The sequence below is a fragment of the Mastacembelus armatus genome, chromosome 7 (genome assembly GCF_900324485.2).
Source record: "Mastacembelus armatus chromosome 7, fMasArm1.2, whole genome shotgun sequence".
In the NCBI taxonomy this organism is placed as follows: Eukaryota; Metazoa; Chordata; class Actinopteri; order Synbranchiformes; family Mastacembelidae; genus Mastacembelus; species Mastacembelus armatus.
In genome coordinates this window covers 3,764,195-3,789,784 of record NC_046639.1, presented here as the reverse complement: position 1 = coordinate 3,789,784, position 25,590 = coordinate 3,764,195, and the positions used below count along the sequence as shown (strand labels likewise).

The window sequence follows — 25,590 nt, the reverse complement described above, 5'->3', positions numbered from 1 at the left end:
ATGCAAAGGATTCTGTGAAATTGCTGGGCTGGTTTATTTTTCAGCAACTCGTGACTTAATGGGGACTTATATTAAGATTATTAACATTGTTTTATATTGAAACTTCACAGTGCATCTGATGCATATTTATTTACTTCCACATAAATTTAAATTTCTTTGAGTTTCACAGTTTTTGGATAAAATGTCATCAGACATGCAGCTGTTGTGGCCAAACCTGTTAGATGAGCAATAAAGAGAGTGCAGACAGATTGTCTTTTCAGAATATATGTCTTGCAAGAAAGGAACAGAACAGAACACAGTTGATCAGAGTCTTCCCCAGTTGTTCAGCTCCTATTAGACTGAGGCCGCTACTTATACAGACAGACAAAGTAAATGCAAATAATAATTCACATAATCAAATAATTAAGTCTGTACTTCCCTATTGTTCTACAAAGTGATTCCCTAATAAGGTTGTATTCTAAAACTCTATATTCTCATTCAACAGTTAACCCTCCATCCTGCAGCGTGCTCTATTATATTTGTCTCTTCCTCACACCCAGTGTCCCGAGGAACCTTTCTCCCAGATACTCCTCACCAACATCCTTGAGAACACTGTGTCCCTTAGTGTCAGACTATACTAGGTCAGGAAGAACATAAACATCAGATATGATTATAAAAAACACATGAGCCTTAGTGAACTCTGTGAATCAACCTGTCAAACCTGAAAAACCAAGAATATAGTGAGAAACAATAAAAATCATAATCAGTAACAATAATCAATCCTTGAAACTCATTTTTCCATTACACAGCTAATGTTGTATTTTGGATTACATTTACTCCTCCATAGCTAACCACATACACACTTGAAATATGTTTTATGTTTTATTTCGCAATGTGAAGGAACAGATTCAAAAAGGCATCAAAGTGTTTAATGTGCCAATGGTAAAGTGCTTCAGTCTTCAGCGTTGTCTGATCTCAGTCATCAAGCTGGCAGAGCATGGCCACACCACGTTTGATCCAGTGTTGAGGACTCCTGCTGGTGGGCAACATCATGGCGATGACAAAATTGGTGGAGTGTCCAGTGGTGGAGAGGGTGCCCTTCCTCTCACTGGTCTTGTAGAGAGGGCAAACATACAGTTTCTGAGACTGCTCAGTGCTCCTTTTCTGAGCTGCATGAGAGAGAAGGAAGCAAAGAAACAAACCAAATAGGAAGCAGAAAGACAGGAAAGTAGAGAGGAAATATTAAGTCAAATCAGCAACAAGTTTACTATGTTGGGTTTGAAATAGACACCGGAAAAAACAAATGTCATGCATGTAATTTGTCCAATGGCTAACACTGTAAAATGTAAGAGAATCCTTACTGGGTTTTATCCAGATGATGGGCATCACGTCAAACAGGACTTTGAGGTACTGCTCAGCCAGAACTCCACTTGATAACAGAGACAAACAACAGGTAAAGTTTATCAAGTCCTCTTGTATTGGTCAACAATATAACTACTATTATAAAAATAACCCTTGTATGAACATGTACCTTCCTTTGTCCCAACGAGCTCCATCCAGAAACAATCCAATAACATAAACACCATCCTCAGGCGATGTTTTAGACTCATCAAAAGGAAGAACCTGAAAGATAAAAGTCATGAAAATAATCCTAGTTTCACATGATATTTGTGCTATGAGAAGACTTTTGTGGTGGGGACAATTGGATTAGAAAGTATGTGTCTTTTCACCTCAAAATCAAAACCTAGCAGGTCAATGGGGACATGGTGTTTCCTGGCGTAGTTCTGCATAGCCCCAGTTAGGAAGGCCTGTGTGAAGAAGAAGCCAGACAGCCAGAACACAGTGGGCTTGCAAGTGTCGTACCAATCCTGCAGGCACAAAGTGGGAAAATGGAAAGCTGGAGTAAAAACCTGGATGAAGCTCCAGAATAATCACAAGGCGTACATTGCATTCTGCTAAAACCAATCAAAAATAATAGCATCAATCTGATCAAAGTGATATTTGTTTAGCAAACTCACCTGCAAAAACTTCAGCCTGGAGAGGAAGTCAGTAATATAACTGCCCAAGGGCTTGAGGCTAGGGTAAGACCGTTTTGCCCATTTCTCTGGGACCTTTCCCACTATCAAACTGCCTGCAACTGCCTCCAACTCTGCATCCATCACCACCAAACCCTTAATGGCCTTTAGCAGGTTCTGTAGACTCACACGGATTGTGCTACACAGCCTGAGAGAGAGAGAGAGAAACAGAGCAGTTAAGTTATATAAGATGTGCTGATGTCCTGTCCTGTACTTGCAGATCAGCGCTGAGCTGTTTGTCCATACGTGTTGTAGCGCTCCATCTCTTGGACAAGCACAGTGTTCATACTCTCCTCGTAGAGCACTGGGAACTTCAAGAGTGCTGCTTCTGTGTCAAAATTAGCTGGAAGCTGGGGGAAATAAGCAAGTATGCCAGTTACAAATATTCAGTGCAATGCATAACATCACATAACATAACATAACATAACATAACATAACATAACATAACATAACATAACATAACATAACATAACATAACATAACATAACATAACATAACATCACATCACATCACATCACATCACATGCAAAACATTTCTGTATCTGAAATGAAGGTCTGTCAGAGGTGATGTTTTGAGCTAAATGCTAATATCATCATGCTGATTTTAAGTAGGAATAACATTCATCATGTTCACTGTTATAGTTTAGAGTGTTAGCATGCTAAACATGAAGTACAGCTGATTATGATGGGAACATCATTAGTTTTGTAGGTACTGGACATATTAAAAATTTAACCTGATGATGACACTGAACTACAAGTCTGGAGATCACCTGTTACCACAATTCTTCCTGAAAGGGCTTTAAATGTTTATACTAAATTTCATGGCAAACCCATCAACAGCTGCTGAAGCATTTCACTCAAAACCACATGTGACTGTTGTGGTGACGCTAGAGCAAAAATCAGACGATCATCAGAGTCATTAGAAATCAGCTTATGGGACATCCAGTGTCCCTCCATCCAATAGCTGGTAAACTGCTAAATGAAGAGTAGATTTCACTGGTATATACCTTGGTAAGGATGTCATTTGCTATGTCATACAGCGTGTTGTCACTCCCAGAGCTACCCCCTCCCTTAGCGCCACCACCCTGGGTGAGAAGCAGTGAATCAAACAGTAACTTCGTCTGCTGAAGATCTTTTGAAATGTCGACATTCTCATGCATCCCAAACACCTCTGGATGCTGGCTGAATGGAAGTTCCTACAACACAACAAAGACACTTTCACTCAGTTGGAAGTCATCACAAAGAATAGGAGAAACAAACAGTTGCATATTTATCCTCCTGATGTGTGTTATTGCAGTTGTTTTCACCTTGATAAATTCAACGTAGTCCTCATAGACAGATTTTGGAGGAGCACAGTAGTCGCCACTGGGTGAGAAAGGGTAGCAGGGTCTCTCAATGACGTCCCTGTTGTAGAAGTCCGCCAAGATGGTCATCAGGAGTCGCCTATCCCAGTCATCTGTCACACGACCGCCGTAGTTGCACTCCCCAGTCAGATACGTTAATGCCTCGAAGGGCACCTCATCATAGTCGTTCACGAACAACTACAGAGGAGAAGAAATTAAGCACTTTAGGTTGTTGTGATGATAGAAACTCAGCCACTGAATCGCTGAATGAATACCTGTAGCTGTCTGATGCTTATACGGAGGTCAGATTCATTGAAGCCATAGGGAATATTCCAGCCCAGTGGGCCAAACTTTCTCCTCTCCTGAACAAGACCATGGAAGAAGCACAAGCCATAAAGGAGCTTTTCCCAAATCTAGAGAAGATGGAGAAATGCAAAAGTCAAAGAATGTCCTTTGTGTGATAGACCTATTAAATAAATAAATGCTAATAGCAGTGCCATACAAAATGAGAATAAGCTTCCTCCCAACTCACCAGCTCCTTACTGGGGCAGTTATTAAAGAAGTTTGGGTCAGAAATAGGATCTGACAGGTAAGACTGCAGTAGGTTGAGTCGAAGTCCTGTAGGAGGCTCGTTTGTCATCTTCACCCCATTCTGCAGGATGGACACTGGAAACTGATAGCACAAAGAAAGTTATTTCTCAAGGACTACTACTCAAATAAAAAGTTTTCTTGCTGCTTGAAGTTGTTCATTCAGAGTGAAATACACTGTGTTGTACCTTGGATGAAGGGTAACTTGTGAGCCAAAGGCGGAAATCTGGGTGGCATGTTGCTGGACTGAAGTCCTCACAGGTCTTCTCTAAGGTGGACATCCAGGAAACAGCCAGGTGACAATTCTGCAAACACACCCAGGTCCCATCCTTCATGGCTGTGGATATCATTTTAGCCGCGATGGGGCCCTGCCCTTGACCCAGAGAGATGGACTGGAACTTGGCACCACCCATGTTCTTGTCACTGGCAAATTTCAGTAAGCCTGTGGAAGGACATGGTTATTTGTAACTGAACTGAACTTTTATTTTTGCATGAGACCTTGACTGTCAATCATTGGTACTGTAAGGCTTACTAGCCATGGGATCAGCTCCTGGAGACAGTACAAACAAAAGTGGGATGGTGGAGTTGGAGTCCAGGTAGCTCTTACTTAGGTCAAAAGGAGGGGGTTGCACAAATGTCTTTCCCAGTTTGTTAGTCACATATTCAGTCACAGCGGGCACTATCTTATCAGGCCTGAGACAGCGAAAAATGATCATTTTCTGCAGGTCATTGAGTTGGTCACACCAGGGAGTGGGCAGAGGAGTATCGCACGGCTCTTTGCTGTCATAAATAGCCTTGAAGTTTTCCGGGGACTTGATAAAAGCTTCTCTGTGGAATAAATAACAGTCAGAGCCACTCTATTAGTCAAACGTAATTTGTAATCGCAAAAAAGAGAGACATACAGTAACTAATGAAAAAGCATATCTTTGGTTGAGTGAGTAATGATTTTTACTTTATGCCTTGCAAGCCAGGTAGCTCATTGGCTCTACAGATCTCATCCCAGCTTTTGTCCTGCAGCCAGCTAGGGTCAGGGTTAGCAGTGGTGTTCTGCAGACCCACACCTCCAGTTAGAAAGAACATGAAGTCTGAATATTCAATCTCCTTATTTGCTCTGAAACAAAATATCATGAGAAGAAGGCAAAATATAAAATTCAAATGGTATTTTTGAATGAAAGCTGAAATAAACCAACCTAATTCATTCTCATAATAGCTTCAACACTTACAGGAGTAGATTGCAGCAGAGGAGAAAGGAGAAGAGCAGTTTGTCCTTCTCAAAAAGAGAGCGACAGACATTGCAGTACAAGTTGTAGGTGAAATGATCAGTCAGGTATCGAAGCCTCCTCTCCAAGATCTTGGACTTGTTACTGAAGAATCAAAGCAAAGACATAGAAAACATCAGATAAACACACACCAACTTCTAAAAGTCTGAACTGCTGTTACCACTGCAGAATACACTTCATGTGCATCACTTACCTGTCATGTATAGAGTTAATGTAGAGGTTGACAAACCAGCTGAGAGAGTACTGGTACATAGGGTCTATGTTGGTCAGATCAGCAATACTGAAGAAGAGGATGGAGGAGTGCTTGGCAATGGCTCTGTAACCCTCTCTGGACTCTGCTATTTTGATTTCTGTCTTCTCTGCAATCTGAGAAATATCTAAAGTTAGGAAATTAGATAACCAAATATCACACACATTACATTCACAATCCATATCTCTTTTCTGTACATGCTCCACACCTGCTGTTTTTTGGTAATCTCATTGGACATGATCTTTGCAGAGTCTAGAATCTCAATAGCACTCTCGTCCTCAAGAATATTTCCCTTAGAGGACTGCAGTGTCTCCAGGATCTTGTCCTCTATTTCTTTTAGCTGCCTCTTATTTGCAGCTGACTGCAGGATTAATGCATTTCTCTCCTCTTCCAGTTCAGGCCTGTAGAGCAGATGAAACAGAAACAAGGCTCTAAGTGACAAGGAGTATTTCCGTGCAATACCAAAGTGAGCATTTCCAAGTGACTATCTTATGAGTCCTACCTCTCCTTAGCAACTACAATCCCCAGCAGCTGGTCCTCCAGGCCCTCTGGAGTGATCATGAAATTGAGCAGGGACACCTTGGTGGCCAGTTCGGGAAGGTAGTGGGGGTTCCTCAGCTTAGTGGTGATGTAGAAACGAAAATCGGAAGAGTATTCAATCACGCTCTCCCCGAGCCGGATGCAATCTACTCCGCCTGAGTTAAACAACAATGCCTGAATTTAGAATGTGCAGTTTTTAAAAATGAAATCTCAGTGCTTTGACAGCAATAGCACACTCTAAGCACCTTGTTTGAAGGTTTGCTTGAGCAGCAGTGGTTCCAGTGAGGGGTCTAGCTCCTCTCCTACATTTTCCAGCAGCAAGGGTGTTCCAAATTGGATACAGTTTTCTAAAGTTCTCATATAGTCGGCATCAGTCAGCTTGATTACACTAAGGTTGTTGTCTTTCTCTGAATTCTTCACCCATTTGTTGGCCTGACCCTGAGGGTCAATCATTAAGGGCCTATGAGAAAACAAACATTAAAGGTGAGATTAATAACTATACACCTCAACTGCTAGTTTTACTCACTCATCTTTTACTAATTACCAAAAACTGCATTTTCATTGATGTTCTGCATGTTTCAGTAGCAAGTAACCTTTGCCCAGTTACCAAAACATTTCAGAAAAACTGACTCACCATCTACGAGAATTACTGACAATGACACCATTGTCAATAGAAAAAGAGTCACTGGGAAGGCCTGCAATGTTCCAAGCCCTGATCTTAATGGGATCCCCAAGGGTCTTACTGAGAGAGAAGTCACTGGATGATGGAATGTTCTTAGACTGGAGATTTTGAGATATGTGAAAAACAAATAATTAGGAATGAATTAATTTAAATACCATAGCTAAATAAATAAATAGGATACTATAGGTTACTTGGCAGAGTTTGGTCCATAACTTGGTACAGTCTTGTCTGAATCCAGCAGTGAAAGCTCCAAGATAGGCGATAACCCCAGCAGAGATCAGAACATCACCAGTCAGGTTGTCATATGTGTTCTGCAGGTCATCTGCTGCTTTTGACCATCTAAAGACAGATTGTTTTCAGTCACTAGACTATCATTGTTTTAACTGCAGAAAATGATGAACCATGTTATATGTTTATGCGTCATGATCACCTGGTCTTCTCTCCACCCAAACCACCAATGAGCTTCTCAGCCCTCTCCAACTTCCTGGCACACAAATCCACCTGAAACTCCAGCTGAGCCTTCTCTTCTGTCTTCTCCTCGAAGGTTTTTTGAAGAGCAGCCAAACGGTCCTCCACCTCCTTTAACTCAGCTCTCTTCTGGTCCAGCAGGGCCATGGTATCAGCTAAAGACTTTTGTGCCTCTTCAAGATTGGCCTTCTTTGGAGCCACAACCTAAAATCACACAGAGTGGTTGACAGCAAAGACAAAGTTTGGGCAAGCACGTATACGTCACTAGGACAGGTCATTTTTAAAAAGTCCAAGTAAATCCAGAAACACAGCACCTTTGCCACCCGGTCATAAACCTCCATAGCTTTGATCCACTTGCACAAGCCCTCTGCTGCAGAGGAGGCCTTTGCCACTATACTGGGGTCAAAGTCAGGATTAGTCATGTACTCACTACGGATTTTTTGCATTACAGGAACCTGTAATGAAGGAAGGGCAGAATTAATAAGAGTAAAACATGGGTGTTTTCTTTAATCGGAATGTCATTTTCCTGACACTTACAGGAATATTATCCTTGTCATATTCTCTGAGATCTCGTAAAAAGTTCATATCACCCAGTAGCTTCTTGCTTGGACCCCAGTAGTCAAAAACCTACACAGAAAACACGTTACTGCTTCGGAAATTATTACGAGTTGCAGTTTTTGAATATTTTTGTCATAAGCATTTACTAAAAATAAAAAGCAGACAAAAAAAGATGTCTTTCCCATTAGTCCAACCTTTTTACCAGTCCCAGCTGGGTCAGTTATCTTATCCGGCTTTATGTCCTTCATCACACACACAGCTGCCATCACCAGTTTGACCCCTGAAGGAGGATTTTTCATTGACTTCACAATTGTGACATCAGAAGGCTGAAACAAAAGACAGCTCAGTATACTCTACTGACTAAAATGCGGTGTTCTGAGTGGCTTAACAAGGTGCTGAAAAGCAGTACAATTCAAGTGTGCTCACCTTCAAAGTGTCCAAGGCGGAGAGAGCGGCCTCCAGGGCAGGGATGGCCTCAGCCAAATCACTCTCACACTCATTCTTCAGAGCCTGAGCCTCATTAGCTTTAACTGTTGCTGCCTCCTCATCAACACGCACAACTTTACTTTTAGCTTCCACTTCCACAGACTCCACTTCAATCACCTGAAGATCATCACATCTTACAATATGCATATACTGTACATATATATATATATATAATCATTTACCTTTACTATGTTATCCTATTTATAATTGTGATTGTGTGTGATTTAGTATATACTACAATGTCTGTTACCTTTGCACTTTATTTTAGAGAAAGAGACTCTCATTCTGCTTTACAGAACTATATGGTAAAATGACAATTGAAATTGAATTGAACTGAAGTTAATTTAGCACATACACTAAGTCAGTGTTGTCGCAGAAATTCATTTTCGGTAATTCTCAACAACAAACACAAGTGTGGTGAATCATCCCAGGTTCAATTACGTGCGTATGGACAGAAGACTTACAGAATTCTCTGTCCTTCTCCTCAACATTCAGGTTTATATACCTTGACAAAAAGGGGTGAGCTCATATTGGAAAAGACCCCACATGTTTGGTCAGGTGTCCTCTATCTTTAGGCCTTTACCAGCACTAAAACAAATTGTTGGCAGGTATTTACAGGCCTCTAAAACCCTAAAACCGTAAAACCATGCATTCTTTAGCCCAATACATTTAACCCTTTGACCCCCTGTTCCATGCTGTGTACAACAATCACAGTGTTATGGCAGAATAAAGATGTTATTTATTCACCTTCATCATTTTGTCATTGTCTATCTTGGCTTGTTCCAGTTTGGGCTGTAGGTCCACCAGTTCCTTCTTCATCTCACCCACCTACGAAAAGACGTTAAAATAACTCATGGCTAGCGTATGTGTAACAAGACAAAACAACTTACATGAAAGTGGCCCTGCATTACCTGAGATTCAGCAAATGCTAATTTATCCAGGCCATTGGTGTACCTCTGTTTTGCATTCATCACAGTGTCTCTTTTCTGAGTAAGCAGCAGTTGGAAAGCTGCAATTAGCTCCAGGTAGGATGTGGGTGTCACGTAATTATGGCGACCAAGCTCAGAGAGAAATCTTCAAAGAAAACAACAGTGTAAATAAGAACATACAAATGTTCTTCACCTTTGGATGTACACATCAGAAATACTGCATGTCACACCTCTCAGACAGCTGTTGAGCAGAGGTATGAAATGTTTTGCAGATGGGTATAACCTCCTGCCGCTCATTTTTACTCATCTCCAGTGACTTCAGGAAGGACACTGCTACTCGTTCAAGAGCCTCCTCTGGCCATGGCTGTCAAGGCAGAAAAATGAAAAAGAGGTTGAGGATAGGAACAAAGACAAGAACATGCACAGACTGCAGACTTTGTTAAGGCTGCTAATCGCCTGTGTTTGTTTTGTTTTTTTATATATAGTCGCAATTTCCACACCGTGTGACTATTAAAGGGTCAACTTATCTTATCGTACCTGATCTCTGTTAGCTTCTAATACCATTAGTGCTATACAAAATAGCAGGAAAAGGTATCTGCATAATCTTGCATAACTGAACATATATATCATAACACTGGAACACAACAAAAAACACAGAAAATTACTGGGCTTATCCATTAAAAGTTAATGTTATGACCCCAAGGAGTGCAAATAACTATTTGACTGATGGATACATTCATATTTTTTTGTGTTTTTAGTATCTGGCATATGCAGTATATTTAGCTTTATATCACATTTAAATCAATACCCCCTAATGACAGTATACAGTACCTGGAACCAGTCAATAGTACAGCAGTTGATAAGAGATGGAAATTGGCGCAAGCGATTTCGAAATGCCTCTCCAATAGGACTGAAGGCAACAACAATGTGCAGGTTCTCCCTGCAGCGTGCCACAAAGAATGCAAACAGAGTCAAAGGGTTCAGCTCCAAATTCTTATTACCAGCCTGGGCAATGGGACGTACTGCCTAGAGAAGGAGAGATGATGTAAAAGTTATGTTAAACAGACAAATGAATAAAGCTTTTAAAGGATGTATAATTGGGGCAATAAGGGCTTATAACAGCCTACCTCCATTATCTCTTGCTTCTCATCTATTGCAAACAGATTAGGCACCTCCCCTGCATTCAGGACACTGTCCACATCTTCTAGAAAAGCCTCATCTTTGATCTGAGCGTCAGTTAGCAAGAAGACCGTCTTCTGACCTTTCACCCCAGCATTTTTCAGCAGCATCTGTAGTATAAGGAGAAACACAGAGACAAGAGTATTGTGAATAAGTATGATACAATACACTATCTGAACACAGAAATTAGATCACAAGCAGAGAAAAAAAGAGAATGAAAAAATACATGTAATGCACAAAAAATATCAAGACACTGAATCCTATTCTAAACAGTAAAGCCAACCTTGAGGTCATCTCTCCACTCAGTCATGCCATAGCTCTTAGAAATCTCAGGCTGGAATATGTTCATGTGGGCCATGGATGTGGCCAAGCGCGTGATAGACTGGCGTCCGCTGCCTCCCACTCCCACTAGCAGGGCATTGCCTCCTGGCTGCTTCAACAAACGGCTGATACGGGACAGGTGCTCCAGGACATAACTACATCATGCAGAGGGTTATTAAGGACTAAGTTATAAAAACCTAATTTTATCAATTTGCTGCGTAAAAGATACAGTAAAAGATACAGTAATTTCTTTGTATGTTCAGTCTAAATAATCCTTATTCTTATAACATGAAAAATCCTTTGAATATTTTACTCAGTATTTTATCTTTTATCAATGTTATTTGAATTCACTCTATAGTATCAAAGGTGTTTACCGGAAGATGACAAGATTCATGTGATTCTTATGCATCTGGTTGTATTCACTGAGACAGGTCTCCACCACCTGAGCAAAGCTTTCCATTGACGGCACCTCTGCATACAGGCGCTCGTCATCCTCCAGGTCAGGGTTCATGTAGTCGCCAAACAGAAGATTCCTCATGTCTTCCTCAACCAGCTGAGAGAGGGAGACATATGTTAGCACAAATGGAAATTTATAAATTTTGTCACTTATTAAAGTTGAGTGTACACCATCACACAACAGATTTAAAATCTAAAAACAAAAAATCTCACAAGCTTAGACATAGTTTTTGCAGTGTACAGAAAAAATATAAGTGAATCTCAGCTTACTTTACTGCCTTGTTTTACGTGATCAAACACTTGGTCGAAAGATTCTTTGAAGTGATCTCTGACAATGCTGTTCATCAGCTGGTAGAGCCATGCTTGATCTTTTTCATCCACCAGACGGTCATAGTAGACCCTGTAGACCTCGTGGACAAACAGGCGTATCATGGTGCGCTTGTTCTCCAGAGACTGCTTCTTCAGCAGCAGACAGCCTTGGATAACTCGTGAGAAGTCCCGGAGGTTGAAGGTGTAGTGCGACTTGGCTGGAGTTGGAAGGAGGTTCTTCATAGCTTTCTTATACACCTTTGAGGAGCCAAGATATAATTAATAAAATCATATTACACATGAAAACCTTAGTTGGCTTTAGGGGACTCACTTCCATTGTAGCTGTCACTATTTGGTTGCCCAGAGTAAAATATTCAGGTGGAAACTCATGGTTTTTGAAATAGAAGGCCACTATGCTGGAGAAAATGCGAACCATGGTGTCATCACTGAAGGCGTTAATGCTAAAAATGTTGAAGTGCCGCAGGAAGCGAGATGTCACAGCATTTCTCCCACCACCAGGGGGCCCCATAGCTGAGATGAGCTGGAGGTCAACAAGAGTGATCCTGGAGGTATCCTTCAAGTCATACCTGCCCAAAAATAACAAATAAGGTCTTTCTGTTTAATGAAGAATAATTTCCCACAGTAATTTATTGTTTCTCTTGTTCTGATATAAAATTGGCATCTAATAGAGACTTGCTCATACCAGTTGCCATGATCTATGTACTGTCGAAGAAGCTCCACAGGAGGCTGTGTGCCAAACTGTTCCAGTGCAGGCATGTTCATGTCATCTACAAAGATGACACACTTCTTTCCCATGGGGGGGCCAAACACTCCTTTCCTTCTCTTATCTAACCTAGACATGATGATATTCTGCAACACACAATAAATATATAATAACAGAGAGAATATTTCAAAATTATGATTTCTTGTTTGTTTATATTGTACAGCTCATAACATTTGTGATTTATAAAGTACTCCATCTATCATTTCATAGTTATCCAAACATTTTCCAGAAGACATTTTAATCTATAATTCCTAACTGCTGACCTGGGTTTGGTTGGCACTAGTGCGAGCTGAAAAACTAATGAAGAATGGCAAATAGAGATCTTTGTCGAGATTGTTCATCAGTTTCTCCTTCACATACACTGACTTCCCAGTTCCAGTAGGACCGACAAACAGGAGAGGCCTGAGCAGAGTAGCGAAAAATGCAATCAATTCTGTTCGACTAAATTTAAATACATTCAGATTAGAATAAAATGCATAATGAAATGTGCCACAGCTAGAAAGCAAAATAATAGTACAAATAAATCACATATGACATTTTGTTGATTAATGCCACTGTGACCCCTGGCAATATTTACACGCCATAGCTGATGCAGAGGTCCATGAGGTACGTGTAGCGAACTGTGTCTATGGTAGGAACAATGATCTCTTGCACTTTGGTGTTTTTGTCCCCCAGACTGACATTCTTGATGGTATCGTTCCAGTGAACCCACCGGCCTTTACCTTTAAACTGTATAAGAGATTACAGTTTAATGTACTGATTTAGACAAATGTGCTACACTTTTGAGTGATGTAATTACACACACCTCATACAAGTAGTCATACACCAAGCCTTTCTCATCCATTGGACACTCCCACTTTCCCACAGTGGCAGGGATCGGATCTTCGTCTATCTTTCCTGACACGCTCATTCTGAAGAAGTCACTAAACCTCTCCCTGCTGTCTGTATCACAGCTACCACCCACAGACCACACCAACGAGAATGCAAAAGCTGCCTGCAATAATATATATATATATATATATATATATATATATATATATATATATATATATATATATATATATGTAAGGGGAGGAGTCATACAAAGATATCTAATGTGAATGTAAATGGAAAATGGAAATACACTGAAATGTTGCATGTATTTGCAGGTGATTTCATAAGTTTCACAATTTCACAAAGTTTCCATTGTTATTGAAAATGATATAGCGATTGAGTCCTTTTACCATGACCCAGGTGCGAATAGTTTTGTCCCCTGGATAATCCTTTACAGGTTCAATGAGCAGCATCTCAAACAGTCGACACAAGGACACCACAGTGTTACTATTGCTAGTGGAAACAACTTCCTGTGTAAACAAAACCATAATCCAGAATGACAAAAACGTTGTGTCATGAATAAATAAATGTAAACTTCTAAATGTTCTGCAGATATTTGGATTGCACTTTTATTTGGATTGTTCTGGGGCCTGTGGTCACTTACTCTGCAGTGTTTACGTAGCATCCTGAGGGCTGGTGGCAGGAGCCAGTGAAAGAGCTCCAGCAGTAGGGAGCGGTTGTCTGGACTCTGTAGAACATCAGGAAGCGTGTTCATCCATGAGATCACTAAAGGCTCCCAGCCCAACTGAGCCGGTTCCATGTAGATCATACCACATCGGCTGACTGTGGCAGGCTGCAGTGGGAGAAAGTAACAAGACCTTTCTATGACATCACATTACATCTTTTACTCAAGCTAGGTACTATAACATGATTAATAATTTGAAGTTGGTACTGATTATTGATAACTGGGATTTAAAAGAAGCCAATAACAACATAGTGGCCAATATTAAATACCCTAACTTTAAGACACTTAAAGACATAATTCTTAATGGCCTTAGATTTTTTGTGATAAAAATACCTGCTGAGATGAACATATTAAAAAATCAACGTCTCTGCTCTTTGGTTAACACACAATAGTTTGTATATTGGCTAGTTTGTATATGGCTAATCAAATGCTCTTCACAAATCCATCAAGAACCTTGGTGACCCTTCAGCAAATGCACTAGCAATACGATCAAGTGTTAAACTTTGAGATGTTACATACATCAGAAAATTAACACATTTTATTTCAGAGTGTAAACTTACAGAGGCCTGAGACAGATCCATTGCTTCAAAAATCAGACTCATCTGACTGGACATCTGGATGATCTCACCACTCATCAGGCACAACTGTGAAGAAAGAGGAATGCAAAGATGATCTTACTCATAATGTGAAAATCAAACAAAATGTTACATAAACCCATTACTACGATAGCAAAATTTAAAATGTATAATATTTACCTTTTTATTGTCATCCAGCACAGTGTTCATGCTCTCAATCCACAGTGTATCTATGGGACCATCAAACACCACCCATTTACGGTCTGGTGTGTCAGCTGATGCAAACTCACGAAATGTGTTGGCCACAATCCCATCTGTCCACTAATAATGTGGAAAAGCAAAAAGGTGAGAACAAAGGGAATTTGCAGTACCAGCTCTATATCATGTGTTACAGTGCGAGTGCAAGAGGTTTCAAGATCCAGGCCAACCTCATGAGAAACTAGATCAAACTGCCCAAAGAGCTGTCCCATGGTGATTGACTTTGGGTTCAGTGTCCTGAAGATGACCTTCTCCTCATCACCATACCCTCTCTCATTCATTAGAGTCAGAGTGTCAGCTAGCACATGGAGCACTTTGGTTTTTCCAGCAAAGGGTTCTCCCACAAGCATGAATCTGATATATAAAAGAGTATATTTATGTAATGCCATGTCTCAAAAATTCCCTCTAAGCCAAGTCCCAGTCAGGAAATACTGAGTAACTGGAAACAAGGTAAGCAAGCTCTCAAAATATGGTAACATGGGAAATTGAAAAATAGCATACCCATGCCTGACTATCATCATCTCATAAGTCTGAATTATCTTCTGTAAGAAGACTTCTGTTGGCTGTACATTGTGATTTTTACAGCACTCCACAGCAGCCTCCAGAAATAGCTGCCAAGGATATGAAGAAAACTGATTATATTATATAACATCCATATATCCATTAGTTACACTACTTAGGAGGTGAAAACCTTAGGAGGAGAACATCCCAGCTTGGCGAAAGGTACACCCTGGACATGTAACATTACAAATACCTTGCCATTTTTAGATTTAGTACAAAAAATAAATAATGACATCTGACCCGATAGTCAGCCTCAGGGAGGGAGACACCTGGGAACAAATCGCTGGTGATTCCGTTGAATAGAGGAATATCATGGGAGAGAAACTTGGGCTCATTAACATCCTTTATGGACCTCAGGAGCTGCAACATGTGAAATAACTGACGGTCAAAGACTTCAAATGAAATTAAAACAAATCACAACTAGTGCATTCTGTATGGACACATTGGAAAATGTATTCCTTCAACTCAAATACCAGTATATCCTCATTCTCATCAGGAAACTTGAGTTTGAGGTTTCCTGCAGCAACAAGTACAGCTTTGACAGCCCTCATGCCATAATCATAATGGAACTGGGAGGACAGCTGCTCAGAACAGAGCCTGTAGGTCATCACAATCTTTACTGACAGTGGTTTGGCGTTTAGGAAGCCATATGAATACAGAGAGATCTCTGCTATCAGTGCGTAGTTGGGGACCATCATAGCCACTGTTCGGAACAACACCTGCAAAGAACAAATACAGAAAATGATATCTGGTAATGGCAATATGAGCATTAAGACACCAGCCCATTTTCTAATAATTTGTTGCATTATACTGAAGGGGTTTAAAAGTGCATCAGTGTATGATTTGATGTTGAAAAGCCAGCTAGAATTATTTTAAAAATTGATTAATATTATAATGCAAAACATAATATCATAAATGATGCACAGTATGCAAGAGCCAATTCATTATATTCATAACTGACAATGCCACCTACAATGTCTCAGTAAATATGTCACTGAATAAAGACCTTAAGGTTGTCTGGGAGTTCTGAGCGTCCTGCATAACCAGGGTTCATTGTGATGGACACAAAGCAGTTGGGATTGAGTTTGAGCATGGTCCCTTCGAAGTCAAAGTACTCCAACTTCTGCTCAATGGCTCTTTGGATGCAGAGTACCTGCTGGGCCACTACTGATAGCACCTCCAGTTCGATACGGTTGAACTCATCAAAGCATGCCCATGCACCAGAGGAAGCCAGACCTTTAAAAAACTATGAAAAATTGCACCAAAGTGCATATTTTTTAATTTATACTCATTGCATCAGAATTACAAATCTAAACAGTCTTACTTTGCCCATAGCGAGATAATCCAGCCCATCAGAACAGTTGAATACCACGCACTGCACTGCTAGAGCTTTGGCTAAATCTTTGGTCGTTTCAGTCTTTCCTGTTCCAGCAGGACCCTCAGGGGCACCACCTAAATTCAGATAGAAAGCTCCTATCTAAAACAGAAGAAGGGATTTGGAATTTATTATCAAAATACCGTACCAGACTGCAGTGCAAATAAAATAAAACATGACAAACATTCAGGTTGACTACTTCTCTTTTATTTTACCAGGGTCCGGTAGCATCTGTCAGTAAGTGGAGTGATGACCAATCGTGGTGAGTTCCCCAAGTACTCATAGGCATACTTCACATCACAATTTATTATACGAACACGAACATTGTCATTGCTCCAGTAATAACGCAGCTGCGCTAGCCACTGGAAATCTGTTTCATGTGATACACCTGTTAAACACAGACACTCATCATTATATTTGACAAGTATTTTTTTGGATGCTGTTTCTAAATGGCAAAGTGCTGTTACAGTAATTAACTCTTTACTCTGTGCTACGAGATACCTTTCTCAATGAGCTCCATGACCACATCCCTAGCATGGACATCAATTGTGACCAGCGCCCCTAAAGTGATCCGTGTTTGTTTGGGCAGTGCCCCTCTTACCAGCTCCACAATGTCATTCAGCTGACTCTGGAGTTGCTGATAGTAGTTCTTCAAACCCTGCAAGGACAAAAGCCCAGCTCCTATTTTGCTTTTTCTCCCAAATTAATACTGTTAAAGTGTCACGCTGATCCAGAGAAAAATTCAGGTCACTCAGCCAGAAACAAAACAAATCATTGCTACCAGCTACCAGCTATTAGCTAGTTATTGTTATAAAAATTCATAAACATCTACAGCATTATTATTAGACTGAATCTATTACTTATATAATAATCTATTACGAATAATTCTTATCAGTTTAGTGAAGTTGAGTTTATAACTAGACATTTGCACAAATAAAACTTCTCATATTCAGAAAAAACACTATTCACTATTATAATTTTCATTATTTCAATCAATAAAAAATATATATTTTTCAGAAAAAAAACTATGTGAAAACCTACTACAGAGCCTGCTCTGATGGCTTCATGAACCTCCAAAGTCCAAAAAATCTGTGAGGTGCAAAGCACCACCTGTCCAGGCCACTCTTTAACCCACTGGCTCCGCACAGTTTCAGCATAGGCCTGTCAATGTCAATATGATACTCAGTAAGAAAAACATGAGATTCTCCAGCTGCAGCATATGATCCATACATAATCTGAAGGTATTTAGAGGTAACAAGTCATCAAACTGCATATTATTTAAAGTCTAGAGAAAAGTGATCTCACCAGCCGTGATCGGGCTATTACATCTCTGACACTGCGAAGCATGACTTCCTCCACCTGCACCAGCCACTTCTCCACAGCTCCTTTGGCTTCAGATGTGGAGATATGCTGGATTAGCTGGACACGCTCTCCTTCACTGCTATACATGGCCTGGTCAGAACAGTATGCAGTTGTAATAAAAGCAAAAGTAGTTCAACAACAACAGCAACTTCTTTTGCTAAAGTATTAATCATGGTGTCACGGAACAATTGGTGTGACTTCCTTGCCTGAATATCCAAATTGGGTAGGAAGTCCAGTTTGGAAATACCCTCAAAGCATTTTTTCAGATGGGGCTGCACTCGCAGTGGGTCCTTGGTCTCAGACAGAATCTCCAGCATTTCATCATTGGACAAGAAGAAGAACCTGTAACCAGCATTGATAATAGGGATAAAAATCTGTGATATCAACAAAGAGCTGGTCCAACAAGACAGCGCAAAATCTCTGTTTACCGTGGAAAAAACAGACGCTTCTTCTCCAGATAGGCATTCAGTCCTTTCATAATGTTATCAAGAAGGTTGTTGGAATTTTGCAGTTTCTCTAGCAAACCAGGCATTGAGGTTGCAGGCAGAATCTGCAATTACAAATCATCAGTTAACTCAAACAATGTGTCTTACAGATTTGATTTAATTTTAGAAAATGGGGTCACTAAATGTACCTTCGGGTTCTTAACACAGTGCCTCATGATCTCTTTCCAGTTTTTGTCAACAATTTGGAAAAGTCGTCCCTCTTCAGGAATCTGCTGCATGATGTCCTGAGAAGAGAAGATGGGCTCCAGGTAAAGCCACTGGGCCTGCACCTTCAGCCACTCATCTATGGTTTCCTGGATACGAAGCAGACGTTCCTCCCACAGCTGAGGTCAAAAAACAAAAAGTTAAACTGTACAACACTGGGTAGTCTTAAACTACTCCCAGCTGCTAGAACTCTCTTGCATCTTGCACATATATTTGTTGTCATGAAGATAAACCACAAAATTTGAAGCTCACCTTAATCTCATTTTCAAAAGGTTTAATGAATGGTGAACCCCTCATAGTCTGAGTCTTCACAATCTGGTCATCTAGCATTGTCTGAATCTCATCCAAGGCAGTCAGGATATACACTCCTGTCTCCCTGTATGGTTGGTGGTGGAAAGAAATATGATCCCAAATCTGCACCATGGTTTTCATGGCCTTCTCCAGAGAGAACTCCTGCAGGGACAAGGTGTGGATATATAGTTGGATATATAGTATTTAACACAGATTTAGAATTCAGTTTAATGCCCTTTAAATGCAAATTCAGGAGATCTCACTTTACTAGCAGCAGCACTGATGGACTCAAATTCTTCCAGGTAAGGAGTAAGGCTTTGTTGGAGAACTTTGCGTAGTGTAGTACCAGAGTCAGGAGTAAGGTTATACCCCACTATCTTTGACATTTGGTCCCAGTGGCGATCTCTGATGCCTGGATTACACAAGATGGACACTACAGGGATATGGTTCTGTTGACACAGGCACATTCCACATAATGGATTTAGCATCAGGACCCAGGACTCCACTTACTGCAAGACTTCCTCATAAGCCTTTATCAAATAAGAGTTTCATACAATACCTTGAAAGCTTTAATCTGCTCCATTACAGTAGAACACAAAAGTATTGTGGAGTTCTCTTGCTTTCTTGGATCATCCTCATTAGGTCGTGACCTAGTCTTCCGAGGAATTTTCTCCATTTCTTGCTCAGTCTTGCTTTGTTTCTGTTGGAAAAACTTCAGCATCTTGAAGATCTCCCTATAGAACTCATCCACTTTTACGTCCATGCTCTCACCATCTAGCTCTTGGAAGGAACCATCCATCCATCTATAAATTTAGAGGATAAATAGTTATGTTTTTTTTTTTCAAATTAAAACCTAAGCATGCACAAAACTAACAACAGACCTGTTCTCTGTGCGCTGCCACTTCAGTACAAGTCCAAACAGCTTCTGATATGGCTCAGTACTCTCTTTAATAACCTCAACTTCTGGGTAACATGTGAGGTCCCATTTGTAGAAGGCCTCTCCTTTGTTAATGAAGCTGATTTCCTCTTCAGCCTCCTGGAGCAGTTTCTGAACTGTTCTGACATCTGTAACATACTGTCCAAAAAGTAATAACATACAATTACATCTCCAGCACAGTCCCACATACTCAGATGTACCACAGATGCTCTGAAAAGATGTTCTGAATGCAAACAAAATGAAACAAAACCAAGCTTTATATGTGTCTTGAATTGGAAAAATGAAAGCTTCTAAATGTAAAATAGAATCTATATATGTGGACTCATCACTCACTGCAATCCTTTTCAAAAGCAGATAGGACGAAGACAGTAAATATGTGTATTCCCTGAAATGTTGAATTATTCCTGTAGTACTGTATCTAAAAGTACTAATGACACTGTACCCGCTGCATCATATCCAGTTCACAGCAATGTGGGAATTCCTCAATCCTGCGCCCCAACTTCTCCAGCTGTACCATTAATCTTTCTCTGGTCACAAGCAGCTCCTGCTCCCCTTTCTGCTTGGCTGTTTGCATCACCTAGAAAGTAACACACCTATCCAGAATCAGGGCATCCATAAAAATCATCCATGGTATAATGCTGTAGGCAGACACAGTATATTACCCCATCACCGAGTTCAAAGACTTGAAGGATGTTTTTCGGCCAGAGAAAGACAGTTGAATTAAGCTCAAGCTCCTCTGGCTCAATAATATGGACATCCAAGAGGTAGATCAGTCTGCAGCAGGCCTCCTGTTAGAATACAATGTGGTAGCTAATAAAGTTATAACTGATTCAGTATAACAGTATAACATAACTTGTGTGTAAACAACAACAGGTAGAGCCAGTCACCAGATTACTAACCTTTATTTTTTCATTAAGTTCTGCAATTCCTTTTGCCTTAATGAAATTTATGTAATCAGTCATCTCAGTCATGTCCTCTATAGTCTCTGGGACCTTCAGAGCTTTACCTCTTATGGTTTCAAATTCAGAGCAGATCCTTTAAACAGATATAGGAAGTATTAAATAACCATTACCTGTGAGAATTTATGCTACAGCACAGTTTTTTTGAAGACTGTTACTCACTGCAGATTTTGCTCACGATGGCTAGTTATCAATTTCTTAAGAAGTATTTCAGCATAGGTCTTGGCTTTGTTGGCCAGCCCTTGTTTTAGCTCTTCACAGTCCAGATGGACCATTGTGAAGTGGGCTTTTGCTGGGAGGCTCATAATCTCCTTTGACAGTGCACGAAACTCCTCCACTTGCTTTAAAAAGCAGTGAGATTATGCAGTGACAGTCAGGAAACACTGGCAAGGCAAGAACAGGCATTTAACGTGTAGCCTCAATTAAGTTTTAAGAACCTCCCTGTTACCTTAGTATACTCATCAAAAGAGTGCTCCTCTTCCATGAACACCTCCACTTGAGCTTGTGCAGTTCCATTGACAAGCCAGTCATAGCTGTTAACTGCAAAATAAAGTAAAATAAAGCAGAAAAGTCAGCAATGAACTGACTTAAAGTCAATGATATATTTACAAAAAAGGATTAGACTATCAATCACCATAACTCTGGAGATGGTTGTCAGGTTCCTCCAGATTCTTGTACACAGCAGTCTTTATAGTGACCTGAGCCCAGGCAAGGATGTGATCAGCCAACTTCGCATCCACAAACGAAGATGTGGCTTGTGTCAACCATGACTGGACTGTCTGTACTTTCTGTGAATCAATGCCGTACATGTCAATGCTAGCCCATAATTTACAAAATGAAAATGTTCCGTAAAGAGTCTAAACCAATTGTCCTTTTTGTGACTATTGTACATAACCTTACCTGCAACGTATTTTTGATGTAATTAAGGATCTCAAAAACAGCAGCTTCCAGATCTTGTAAGGTGGGGTAAATTTCCATCTTTTCATCATCAAATGTCAAAGCCATACGAAAAAGTGGCAGGCGGTGGTGATTGCTTGGCTCAAATACATTGACAAACTCCTCTACACTTTTCTGAAGCAAGAATTTCAACTAGGAATTCACAAAAGAAAAATATATAAACAAGGAAGATGCATACAAAGAACACTACATACACATATACATTTTATGTATTTAAAAAACACATAATTACTTCTCAATGAAATATATTTGTAGTATTTTGTATTAAATGATGAGATTACAGTTTACAATCACTGTTGACCAATTCAATTTACAATACAAGCAGCAGTAAAGAGACTAACCTCAGTTTGTTCTTTCAACGTGTCTTTAGGTGTGTTTCAATTTACAACTAGATATCAAACAACTACTTTTGTTATGTAATGTTTTTGTTAGGTGTACGGAATTTGATAATTTAGTGATTTAAAAAAAAAGAATTATTATTTTTTAATTCCTAAGTCAAATAGTCTAAAACCAGCATTATGTTACCTGATTGGAGATAAGAGTGGATGCACATTCATAGAAAGAGTCCAGTTTCTCCTCTTTAACTCTGTTCAGTGTTTCTTTACTAGTCAGTAAGTTGATGACTCTGGGAAACCAGGTATTCATGATACGATCTTCAGTCCTCTTACACTCCACAGCCATTTTGTTCTGTAGGCTCTTACAGTCCAAAGGCCCTGAATCCCTGAACCAATCAGAAACAAAGTGTAACAAGACCTAACATGATTTACTGCAGTTAGGTCTTGTTACATGTATTATTTTTTCTACCTGATTCCTGTAAGATCAACCAGGACCAGTGGAGAAAAAGTCCTGTGACTAATATCCAAGACAGTTTTCATCACCGGATGAAGAATGTGCAAATTTGCCTTTATAATCTTGCGTCTTCTGATAAAGCTGCTATGCCAAGTTTGGGAGAAATCAAGAATTCTGCCAAACGATGAAAATGCGTTTTAGAGTAGAGCATTAAGAATAGGAACTAGCATTTGGTTATTGCAGTGATAAAAATCATTTGTATACATTAGAAACTCACTTTGGTTGGAGAACAGTCTGTTTTTCTGAGACTGATTCTTCTATCTGTGGATTCTTTAGTACTGTGTCCACTAAAGTGAATGAATATAGCATAATGAGACATGATATACCAAGCATAGGCTATGCTGTTTAAACATGAATAAATAAATGACAATACCTGTGTGCTTGACAATCACATTGCGGAAGTCATTGGTGACTTCCATGCAAAGCTCTTGTAGCAGCTTATTTTTCTCAGGGCTGTCTGTAAGTTTAGGTGAGACTCTGCAAACAATAGAGTCCAACCATTGCTGCTGGATTGGTGCAAATGGGCGGCTCTCCACAAGCTTTTTTAAGAACATGTAGTTCATCTGCAAACAAGGCCAAAAATAAGGGCACGGCTTACATATAAAAATTGGTTACATTTAGAGCTAAAAATCAAACTTACCTTACGCTTTCGCTCTTCGCTAAGCATCTGTAAAATAAGTTTTATAAAAGACATTTAGATCGTATGACAAAACATGCCATATTAAATACTGTAATATTTGTATGCACATTTATATTTTCATCGTATGCATAAAGAAAACTGTCATACAGAAGGTGGGAACTGTGGCTCTGGTGAGTGTCTGTCGGCTGTTCTCCTCTCGTTGCTCTGCCTGTAAGCCTCCATCGCTCTGGACACCCTGGAATAACTTGGATATGAGACAAGTTTGCTGTTGTTTTATGGTCTTAACGTTGGATTAACGTTACAGTGACAGGTATTAACGTCAACGTTACTTGAAAATGTTACATATTGCACTAAAATGCATACTTTGTCTATTGTTTCTTGTTTGTATAAGGTCGTGGGCTATAGCTTTAACTTTATTGTTCTTTGAGTGGAATCCCAATCTGAGCTTGAGCTTAACTAAGTCAGTCAGCAGGCAGTTACATTACAGGAATCCCAGTGTCCAGCTTATCAATGAGCTGCCTAAATTAGATAGTGGGATCATTCTCCTACAGGCTATTTGTGGTTATCACTGACTGTAAAGGAGCTGAAAACATACAGTATCATATGAAGTTGCTCTTGTTGTACTTTACTCCTGTGCCCCAGCAGCCTCTGGTGAACAGTTATCTTCTCTGCTATCTGCTCAGGCTGCTGTGTGCCTGGTATCGGCGGCAGCACTGCGATCTTTGACATGGCCTTCAGCGCTGGGGCTTTGACAACTCCGGGAGAGGTGGCCATCTGCGGCAACAGGCCACTGAAAAGGACCAGAAGCAAAAATAAACTGAGAGCAGGTTGCACGTTTCGTAAGTTAAGTCGCAGAAGTAGCTAATGTAACTAAAATGTCCATTGCACTGAATAACAACAGGCTAGCTGTCATTTTACCTGTTCGCTCATTCAATATAGTCTGACTTCGATTAGATTGCTGATAGCAAAACTAAGTTACTGTCGTTTAACACAGTTTAGCAGCCGAAGGGACTTTTGTGACTGGAGTTAGCAGCCTCGTTACCATAGTAACAGGAAACAGTGCAGGAGAGAGGCGGAACTCGTCATGTTTACACCTGCTGCTAACATGTTTTATTTTTTTTAATTTAGGAAATAAAGATGACCACAGTATGCATTACAATAATGATATAATAAAATTAGCAGTGATTGTATTATAGTTTGCTTCACTGATGGAAGAAGTATTCAGGTACTGAACATAAGAATAATCTATTTACAGGAGAAGTTACTTAACGGTACATAAAAGCATTTAAGTATGATCTGATATACATAAATGCTCATATGTAAGTAAGATTATTAGTCAGAAAAATGTACTTTGAATTGGTGAATGAAGAAAATGTGGGTGATTTCAATATTAATGTATTAATATGTCATTTAAATGTTTACATTAAGTACATTAATGGTAGTCAACACTAGTTCTTCCTAGTGTTGACTACCTTATACATTGATTATTTTGATTTTACTGATTATGTTAATCATGAATTAATCTCCTGGAGAAAATTCAGAAAATGCTTTCACAATTTTCATATTACAGTATTTTTGTTCAATTTGTTTTAGCATGTTAACATGAAAATTAAATCTTTATCACAAAAGATTCAGTTCATTGGTTTGGCTCTATTTCTATGTGCTGTTGTGCAGTTTTATCATATTTCAAAATTATTTTTGTATGCAAAAATATGGTCCAGACTAATAACCACAGTCAAACAAATACATGTGGCACAGTAAACAAACGGGGAGTACAACACTTACCTCTAAAATGTAGTGGAGGCAGTTCACAAAGCCCTCTATAAACATACAGGCTCTATGGTCATGAGGTCAGATGGATTAGGCCTGCAGAAGCTGCAGAAGCAATAATTGGTGCCAGCATGTACCTGAACACTTCATGTGTCAAGAGGATGGCAGAGAGGATTCTGCAGACCCCTCACACCCTGGACACAAATTGTTTGGACTTTCCCTCTTAAGAACACTGTATGCCAAAACAACCAGACACAAAAACATTTTCTTTCCCTGTACCATGTCACTGATGAACAATTAATCATCAATTTGTCGGGACAACACAGTACAGTAAGCAGTGCAATAACTGCAAATTGACTCATCTGGAAGCTTTTCCTCCACACACAAATTTATTCTAATGTTTCAATTTATATTTATTAGATTTTTTAATTATATGTATTTATTGTTTGACTATTGACTATAATGCACAACATACTTGGTCAATAAAGCTAAGGCGCTGTCTGACTATTTGAAATAGTCGCGCAATGCTTTTGATTTTCTGCAGGGGGCAGCACTACGTAT

General features: G+C 39.8%; 1 protein-coding gene across 4 annotated transcripts; it reads right to left on the bottom strand.

Annotated features, from left to right (window-relative positions):
* Positions 1-668: 668 nt before the first annotated feature.
* On the bottom strand, positions 669-24,311 carry dnah12 (dynein, axonemal, heavy chain 12). Of its 4 annotated transcripts, none has more exons than XM_026333356.1 (74): positions 24,178-24,311; positions 23,855-24,049; positions 23,407-23,503; positions 23,260-23,286; positions 22,993-23,182; positions 22,837-22,906; positions 22,575-22,733; positions 22,296-22,491; positions 21,714-21,902; positions 21,448-21,601; positions 21,262-21,353; positions 20,976-21,154; positions 20,754-20,889; positions 20,517-20,642; positions 20,297-20,431; positions 19,799-19,992; positions 19,477-19,720; positions 19,181-19,366; positions 18,879-19,079; positions 18,551-18,745; positions 18,345-18,466; positions 18,123-18,258; positions 17,860-18,006; positions 17,596-17,715; positions 17,056-17,212; positions 16,770-16,942; positions 16,504-16,656; positions 16,186-16,425; positions 15,653-15,898; positions 15,420-15,539; positions 15,120-15,229; positions 14,789-14,972; positions 14,541-14,681; positions 14,346-14,429; positions 13,705-13,893; positions 13,451-13,570; positions 13,033-13,221; positions 12,805-12,956; positions 12,491-12,629; positions 12,147-12,313; positions 11,775-12,030; positions 11,405-11,701; positions 11,053-11,231; positions 10,641-10,833; positions 10,306-10,467; positions 10,010-10,204; positions 9,409-9,542; positions 9,161-9,323; positions 8,997-9,077; positions 8,190-8,366; positions 7,958-8,089; positions 7,743-7,832; positions 7,520-7,660; positions 7,168-7,409; positions 6,929-7,076; positions 6,690-6,835; positions 6,301-6,515; positions 6,018-6,210; positions 5,724-5,916; positions 5,459-5,631; positions 5,209-5,349; positions 4,938-5,096; positions 4,518-4,813; positions 4,174-4,427; positions 3,930-4,070; positions 3,673-3,810; positions 3,362-3,595; positions 3,062-3,250; positions 2,301-2,404; positions 1,998-2,202; positions 1,710-1,847; positions 1,511-1,602; positions 1,341-1,408; positions 669-1,148 (listed from the first exon to the last, which is right to left on the bottom strand). In XM_026333356.1, exons 2-74 carry the CDS (start codon positions 24,031-24,033, stop codon positions 955-957), a joined length of 11,901 nt encoding a protein of 3,966 aa, XP_026189141.1. In that variant the 5' UTR covers positions 24,034-24,049; positions 24,178-24,311; the 3' UTR covers positions 669-954. The 4 variants fall into 4 exon arrangements, with proteins under 4 accessions (XP_026189141.1, XP_026189143.1, XP_026189142.1 ...); XM_026333358.1 differs by having other exon boundaries at positions 4,593-4,813; XM_026333357.1 differs by having other exon boundaries at positions 23,407-23,494.
* Between the last annotated feature and the right edge of the window lie 1,279 nt (positions 24,312-25,590).